Genomic DNA, 9,288 nt, shown 5'->3' with positions numbered 1-9,288 from the left:
TTTTATTTTTTAAATTTTATTTAATATGAAACCTTCTTGTGACGTAAACTTCATATATATATGCAAGTGTTACAATTAGCTTATACCATGTACATGTGTAAACATGTATAAAGAATCGTACATAATTTTTCAAATTCTTAAATAAATATCTCTGATTGGCAACAACTGTTCTACATGCAATTGCTACTTTAGAAACATATTTCGAGTAAACAGTAAAATCATGGAGAAATTGGACTACTGTTTAAGTGATGGTTTGTAGTCCCCATAAAATTATGCAAATGCAATGGTATGCAACACAAGTATTATGAATGAAATGATAACTCAAACAGTGTTGGTAATGGTCATGATAGTAGGGTTGTGCTTTTAAGACTCTCAAGTTATGCAAGACTGAAGCAAATATAATTACAATGTAAAACATGAAGTTGTTAAATGACTCTGTTAAGGTATTTGGTGTTTTTAAACAAAAACAATAGCCATTGGTAAATCTAAGGGCTTTCTATAACACAATGTGTATGTTTGCCGACTTTTTGAACTCAAATATACGGTCATAGATCTAACAAGTTCGTGCTTTTGTCAGTTTCTTTAATCCAGTAATGATTTTTTTTCTACCAATGTGTTCCACGATTTTTGCACTTTTGAAATCTTTCAGAGCCCAAATTTTCTGACACAAAGTCAATGTTTTATTTAAAAAAAATCAACGGCTAATGACAGAAATTTCCAATTTGTGACAAACCGCAATTTGCGTTCTTGGACACAGCGTATTACTCGTAACCCGAATATTTCATGCCCTTCTGGTAATCTATCTCTATTCTCCGTAGACGATAATGTCATCATTGAGCAGGAGAATTTGTCAACATAACAATGGTTTTAAAGTACTCGAAACAAGAAATATGAAAACCGAAATTTGAAACAGGAAGTTCGAATGAAACGAAATTATTGACGGTTACCGGTAAGGGAAATGAACAATATCCGGAAATCGTAAATTTTTCAAAATAAAAAAAATCGGGGCGGGACGATTTCAGAGGGGCGGGCGGGGATGAAAATCTAGCAATTAATTTTAATTGGCCTTAGACGAAGAAGATCACAACAGTACTTGTCACTCCCGATCATTGTTTCAACATTCATAGTCCGAGATTAATCTGATGTACAAATTGGCTGTTTAGCCAGAATATATGGTATTGTCCAACGGCCACAGCTTGTCAGGCAAAATAGCGTTTGGACGTCAGAGTAATATCGGACTACAACAGACATAGATAGAGCTGTTTGTTTTGGATGAAATTGATATTAAATTCACATGATTTAAAAAAAAAAGATATATAAATCTTATTTTCAAATTATTGAAAACCCATATCCCCTTGTTAGTTTATTGACATCCACTAAGAACTCTTTTGTAATGGGGGAATGTTTCATTACACTGAGATAAACATGCATAGCAGATTGCTATTAATATTTTACTCAAGATGTTGTTGAAATATTCACCTCACTCATTATGTTGATCCTTTTATGGATAAATATTTCTGACTAGATGCCAAGCAGCCAATAAACAATCACTTATATATATGAAAACAACTGTATCAAATATATTTAATTTCTCGCTACATTGAAGACCTGTTGGTGACCTTCTGCTGTTGTTTTTTGTTTTTTATTTGGTCGGGTTGTTATCTCTTTGACACATTCCCCATTTCCATTCTCAATTTTATTAATATTTTGCTAGGGCACTTTTTGAAATATATGCACTTATTTTAATTGTATTCCATAAAACCAGGTTTAATCCACCATTTTCTACAGTTGAAAATGCCTGTACCAAGTCAGGAATATGACAGTTCTTGTCCATTAGTTTTTGATGCGTTTTATTTGATTTTGCCATGTGATTATGGACTTTCCCAATTGATTTTCCTCAAAGTTCAGTATTTTTGTGATTTTACTTTTTATACAAAATATTTTCCTAACTTACATAGTTCCTCTCATTAAACTTTATCCGCTTTGCCTCCTTATTATTTACATTGTACACATGTGTGAATTTGAATAAAAATTCACACAGTTAAAGCTTATTTGACGAAAATGATCAAAATTATACTAAATAAAAGCTTACCAGAAAGTTGGGTATGGTATAGACTGTACTACAGGCACAAATACATCAAATTATATCATGTATATGCATAAGAGCATGTTTCACCTCCTTTTTACTTTGAAGTTATCCTGTTTTAACATGTACACAAATTTCTAAATTGCACAATTTAACAAAAAATTATATGGCTGGCTCCACTTGTAGAGCACCCGCCTCAACACAACTCATTTCCAAAGAATTTTTTACAATCAAAAAAATTTCGCTCGCTCACCCAATATTTTTTGGAGCTTTTGACGAAAGAACTATAAATCAAATTGGTGTGGCCTAAAATATAAATTATGATTTTTGGAGGCCATTGAAGATTTTCTTTCTATTCAGCATGTTCATTTTTCATTTGAAATGATATATGATTTAAAAGAAGAAAATGTTGCTATTTCTTTGAACACTTGTGCATGTAGACACCATAAGGCTGAAATTAATAAATTTTTTGTTTCCCCAATCCTGACCCTGCCAAGCCAGTTGTGGGTGGGTAGGTAGGGAAAATAATTTTTGTTTTTTGAAAAAAAGCCTTAATATTATCAGATAATCCGGCAAGCCCGAAAATCAGAAATGAATAAAATAATATTTGACTTAGTTTTCACAATAAAATTTTATGAGTAGGACCATTTTTGCAGGTAGGTCGGGATTGGGGAAACAAACAATATTTTATTTTAGGCCTACATTTGTAATTATCAATATATTTAAGGGACGTCTGACACAGAAATTCGCAAAGATGCATCTTTAGTATTTTGTGTTGATTATCTAAGATTAAGAGGAAATTATCTACATATTGTAGGAACAATACATACATATATATGATTTCCTGTTTATTTTAAGATTGTTTAATGTCTTCTGTCAACTTTCAAGTCTCCTAAAATTTAATTTTAAAAGTCTCCTTTAGAATTTCCGCCAAAAATTATTTTTATTACAGTTTATTTTAACCATGTGGTTTATTTCAGTAGTAAATCCCCTGTTAATTGATGATGTTGGTTGATTGGTATGAAGATGTTCATACTAGAAAAAAGTAGTTAATCAACCAACGTGTGATTTAAAATAACTATTAAAACAAGAATGTGTCCCTAGTACACGGATGCCCCATCCACACTATTATTTGCTATGCTCAGTGGACGGTGAAAATGGGATAAGAACTCTAATTTGACATTAAAATTAGAAAAACCATACCATATGATAAGGAACATGTGTAATTATAAGTTTGAAGTTGATTGGACTTCAACTTCATCAAAAACTACCTTGACCAAAAACTTTAAACTGAAACCAGACAGAAGGACAAACGAAAGAACAGACAAACAGATGGATGGACACACAAACCAGAAAATATTTTGCCCATAAATAGGGCAGAATAAACCTTTTGGCTAAAATCCTTTGAAAAATGATTAAAAAACCACAAATGACATGACTCATATACATATTATTGTACATTTATGTACATGTACATGTGGTCTAGTTGTCAATAAAATGATGACTGAATGAATGCTTTAAAAAACCACTACTTAAACTGTTAGATCTATACATATAGGCACAGTGATTTACCTAAAATGTAAAACTTGACAAAAGAAACCTGAATAACAAATTAAGAGTCTGATAATATTAAACTCAAGTGAAATTTAATGTACATTGTAGGAATAGACAAAACTTACATGATAAGTGGTATAACACATAAAAGGCAAAATTTAAACACAAGTTAGATTCAGTGGTTAGATTAAAAAAAAACTGAAAAACATATATTTACTAAAATCTCATGATATTGGTGATTATGACTGTATTGTTATTGATGTCTTGAGTCTTTCACCAAAGTGTTAACACATCTGCTGACACCAACATCCCTATGGGTGACAGAGAATAGAAATATAGTCACCATTACTGGCATTACAATTAGTCTTCCTCTGACCGGCAGTAAAACCCTTGCCTAAGTGGGGCATCAATGTTAAGCAGTATGGGATGTACAAGTTCACAGCCATGTCTGTTGAGAATGGAGATGTTAAAACTCATGTAGATAGTGTCACACTCTTTGCACATTAAGGACACTTGCAACAGCTCTTTGAGGGGTCCATTAGCATGATTAGGTGGCCTGTTGCCAGGCTAAATTTCTGTCCCTGTCATATATACAATGTACCCTCATTGACATTTTCCTGTGGCAGTTCGAAATTTCTGACCTTGCTCATATGTTACTCATGGTCCATGGATGGCCTCTAATTTCAGGACTTACCGATGGTATTTAGTTTTGATTTGTTCTCATTCTGAACATGCATAAGATATTTGCCACTGGATGTGAGGCAACCAACAAGGAATCATCAGACACCAACATTCACCATGAAATGTCACACCGTACTCAGAAAATCAGTAACAATTTTTCTCAAAATTTCTAGTAACCTGACAGATAAAAGATACTTTGTGACATCTGTCCTTTTTACTTTTTCACTGTCGTATTGGAAATTAGGATCAGTGTTTTTTATTTGGTTTATTTTAAGGACTGTGTCAAACATGTCAATAATGCTATCACACCAAATCATCAACAATTACGTTTTTTCCCAGTATTTTATTTATTACCCTTACTATTCTACCACACAATTATAAGACCATATATGTTAAATGTATTAGACATCTGGAAAATCACTCATTTGATTCACCTATAGAATAGTAAGAGTGAATTTAAAGTGCACTCTTTTGTGATCACTGACTTTTAGTGTGCACATTATTAAATGGACCACTGTACAATAGAGTTTTATGTTACAAATCAAAGAGATTATTTCATATCAGGAAGACTATTTACTTCCTGTTTAAGATAGTAAAAAAAATCATTTAAATAAGTAGCAAGAGGACTTATATGGGATATTTGATATTAAAGGCTATTGATTGTTTATATCAAAAGTTTATATTTATAAATGTTTAAAAAACACAAAAAACACTACAATTTGTTTTATGACAGTAATTTTCATCTACATTTCCCTCTCACTATCATGACTATTAAAATTGTCTGCTTTTGTGGTCTTTACTTACTTACTTTTTTGTTGGTCAATTCAATTGTTATAGGTTATCTGTTCTAAATTTACATAGATTAAACGTCAGTTAATTACTGTTGCCTTGATTTATCTGCCGCCGTTTGAAATTATTTGTATGTTCTGTTTTCCAAACATGAGATTTGAGAATAGAAATGGGGGCATATGTCAAAGAGAGTAAATTCTGAAATTATTGCAATGTTTTTATTATTGCGAAAAATGTGACAGGATTATTATTGTAATAATTTAAACTTTCATTTTTGGAAAGATTAGAACTTGTTCTTAATCTTTACTTAGGCACCGGCCTCCCTAACACCATGACAGGTTAGCTGCTGTTACTAAATGTATTAACACTGAAATATAGTTCCCTATGGTTCTTATTTATGTGCACATAATGCACATATAAATTGAAAAAAATAGGTATATTATTGGAACGGTTCATTCAAGAATGTGTTTTTAAGGTGTTTTGATGTGCAGGCTTTTTTTATTAAACATTTTGATTAGATAAGTGGGTATTGATATAATACTAGTATGATTGACAACTGTCATTATCACTAAACAATTAGAGACAAGGTAGACCTTTAATTACAATGCCCCACCTCTTAAACTGTCAATCAAATTGATTGCATTACTTATCAACCTCAGTCTTAACAATACAATGCAATATACATCTTCAATATACAAATATTTGACCTCATAATTGAATACACAAATGTATATATAAGATGTTAGATTTATTTATTGCCTATTACTTTTGATCTACATTACATAAAGTGAAAATTACATCTGAAAGATAAATGATTAATGGATTATTAAACAAGATCTTAAAAAAATGAAATATGAATATAAATATGAATATATTAAAGGTATTCAAGTAAGGCCTATAATTTACTTGATACATTTCCAATAATCATCTGTAATTAATCAACAATTTAGATTAGTTCACTTTTTTTTATATCAGGAATTGGCTTAAAACAGTTTTAAAATTTTAAAACTTTTAATTTTAAATAAAATTGTGCAAATTAAGAGACCCATATTATTTAAATTGATCTCATTTTATCCTCATACTGGAAAAGCATGTTTCCTTCTAAAGACCTAGCTGCTGTTAGTGTTAATGCAATTTTCAGCAATAGTGCTTTATTAAAGTTCTCCCAACCATACCTAAATATGAATTATTCAAACTACTCTTCTTTCCATGAATGATATCCATCACTTTGATTTATATGAATGAAATAGAATTTTTCTATATGTTGCAAAAATTTAAATCACATTTTAGTCAAAAATGACAAAATGGATATAATAAATGCACATAATTTTTTCTGAATTAACAGTAAATGATTGTAGGATAAATGTATGCAAACTTTTATGGATTTCTTTGTAATATAATTAAACATTGAATTTTGCAGAGAGAAGGCCATAGCTGCTACTGGTGATAATGGTGTACAGCTAGCATCAGACTGGTAAGATTAAAGGCAAACCAAGGAATATAATGGACAAAACAAACAAGATATCAATCAAATGTGATATTGTCTATAGTCGCCGTCACATATTTGTTCTCACACACAAATGACACATGCATAATTTAACTGTTTTCCTTGGTAAAGAAAAAGATGTTCCCTTTTAAAGTGACATTCATGACATAAATAACATATATAAGAAAGCAATGCTCCAAAATATGAAAGGTAGAATAGATTAGTATTATAATGAATTTATTTTATTCAACTTTTCTTATCAATTTTAGGAAATTTTATATATTTTGAAAAAGGGAGATAACTCTAAAATGTTAAGTACAATGTACTGTTATATATAAACAATAACACTGGGACATTCCTGATAATTGATAACTGTTCTTGAAAAATGAAGATACCTGATCAAAAGGTATTACTTGGAACCCATTACTTTTTAAGGGACATAACTGTTGATTATCAAACATCATATTAAAAATTGAACAAAATTATTTTACCGGTTTAAAAGTGTACAAAATTTCAATCCTGGTGTATTTTTGATGAGTTTATTTAAATGGTAAATATCAATAAAAGAAGATGGGATAAAATTGAGAATGGAAATGGGGAATGTGCCAAAGAAACAACAACCCGACCACAGAGCAGACAACAGCAGAAGGTCACCAACAGGTCTGCAATGCAATGAGAAATTCCAGCACCCAGAGGTGTCCTTCAGCTGGCCCCTAAACAAATATATACTAGATCAGTGATAATGAACGCCATACTAAACTCCATATTGTAAACAAGAAACTAAAAGTTAAAATAATACAAGACTAACAAAGGCCAGAGGCTCCTGACTTGGGACAGGCGCAAAAATGCAACGGGGTTAAACATGTTTGTAAGATCTCAACCCTCCCCCTGGGAGTTTGAATAACTAATGAGACAGCAACCCAATGATACAGTTAACCAACATGAACAAGCCTGAAAAATAAAAATTGGATTAGCCTGAGTTAACAGTCTTTTCTCAGGACTAACAATCTGCTGTATCACTCTCTCAGCTATGTGTTATTTATATATTGTGTTGAACTGTAATTTGCCCTGAAACTGTCACTTATACTTAAAAGTGTTGAATGAATTGAACAGGAGCCATTAACACCAATTTCCAAGTCATGGGATTGTTCCTTTTTCACTGGCATAGGCCAAAATGTATTCACGAGGACATGATTGGCTATAAAAAGAAAAAACAGCATTTAATTTTAAACACTTATATTCCAATGTTTTTGTCTCTTTACAGGTTACTGTCCCATGTGCATGATCCCACCTTAGACAGCAACATTCCTAGAGAGTATATCCTGTACTTATGTCCTGTTGGACCCCTACAAAAACAGCTGACAGAATTCTGGGAAAAGAGCCAGAACATGTGTGGATTTAATGGAGCTCATTCTTATTTCCCACATGTTACATTATGTCCTTTCTTCAAAGTATGTAAATTTTATAGAAAATTTTGGTAGTGAAATTTAAGTATATATATATATATTTATTGCACACACAGGTTTCTAGAACACAATGTGAAAAATCTAGATTGTTGGTAATTTGTACATCTTCCTAGATATGAATGATATAAGATGATGTGGTATGAGTGCCAATGAGACCACTCTCCGTCCAAGTCACAATTTATAAAAGTAAACCATTATAGGTCAAAGTACGGTCTTCAGCACAGAGCCTTGGCTCACACCAAAGAGCAAGTTATAATTAAAGGGCCCCAAAAATTACTAATTGTAAAACCATTCAAATGGGAAACCAACAGTCTAATCTATATAAAAAACAACAAAAGAAAACCACTGATCATAAGGTTCCTGACTTAGGACAGGTGCAAACAAATACTGCATGGACATGAGTAATGATGAAATAGCTTTCCCCCTTTTTTTTTTAAAATGCAGTAACATGCAGTGTTCTCTGTAGTCTGTAGAGCATTTTACTAACAAAGAAAAGAGTCAATGAGCTATGCCATGAATGTCATATAGATACTTTAATTAAATGTAAGAGCCTCTGCACTAACAGAGTAATGCCACATTTATACCTTTAAAATCTTGAAGACTTCTTTAACCAGTAACAATTCAATCTCAGTTATCTAAAATGAAAAGATTTACAATAAAGAAATGGTGATGATAAATGAATGCCAAATTGACAACAATCCTCAAAAGGTTCAACTCTTGATTATGCTTGATTTACCTTTCCATACTTGTTATTAAAGAGAGTTTCCAACAACTGCTTTGAATGAAACATTTTTAGATTGATGACAGTGTGATAATTTACATGTACATGTATGGATGTTGAGGTCAGATTGTCATTCTGACAGCACTGACAATGCTTTAATTTGTTTTTTTCAGTGTGATGACAACAAAGTGCATGTCTTGAGTGAAGCCATGGCCAAAATGGAAGAAAAATTGAGTCAGTGTCCAGGAAAATTACAGCTGGACTTCTTCAGCCAAGTGAATTTTATTGGATTGTTTATCAGAGATCAGCATTATGACTTCCTAATGAAAATTGCAGATGATTTTTCTGCAGAAATTAGAAAATCAGGTGTTTATTCATAATAGTTTGTGCAAAGAAATTTGAAATTATTTTAACTATATTTTTTTGTCGATTTAAAAAAGGTTCAATTGTAGTCCTATGGTTAAAACTGATTATTTTCCACTTATCAAAATAGGATCATACCATT

At 31.5% G+C, this 9,288-nt stretch overlaps 1 protein-coding gene across 2 annotated transcripts in view; it reads left to right on the top strand.

Moving 5' to 3' along the window:
- Nucleotides 1-9,288, top strand: part of LOC139526986 (ubiquitin-associated and SH3 domain-containing protein B-like) — a 33,133-nt gene that overhangs the window by 10,445 nt on the left and 13,400 nt on the right. For both annotated transcript variants that reach the window (XR_011665234.1, XM_071322188.1), the window contains exons 2-4: nt 6,531-6,584; nt 7,861-8,047; nt 8,957-9,149. Coding sequence is in view for 1 of the 2 variants with exons in the window: in XM_071322188.1 (XP_071178289.1) it covers nt 6,531-6,584; nt 7,861-8,047; nt 8,957-9,149 (434 nt within the window). In the remaining variant the exon portion in view is untranslated. The remainder of the gene's footprint in view (nt 1-6,530; nt 6,585-7,860; nt 8,048-8,956; nt 9,150-9,288) is intronic.

Source organism: Mytilus edulis, chromosome 6 (genome assembly GCF_963676685.1).
Source record: "Mytilus edulis chromosome 6, xbMytEdul2.2, whole genome shotgun sequence".
Classification (NCBI taxonomy): Eukaryota; Metazoa; Mollusca; class Bivalvia; order Mytilida; family Mytilidae; genus Mytilus; species Mytilus edulis.
Note: the sequence above shows the minus strand (reverse complement) of the source record. Positions and strands in the feature narration are given on the sequence as shown.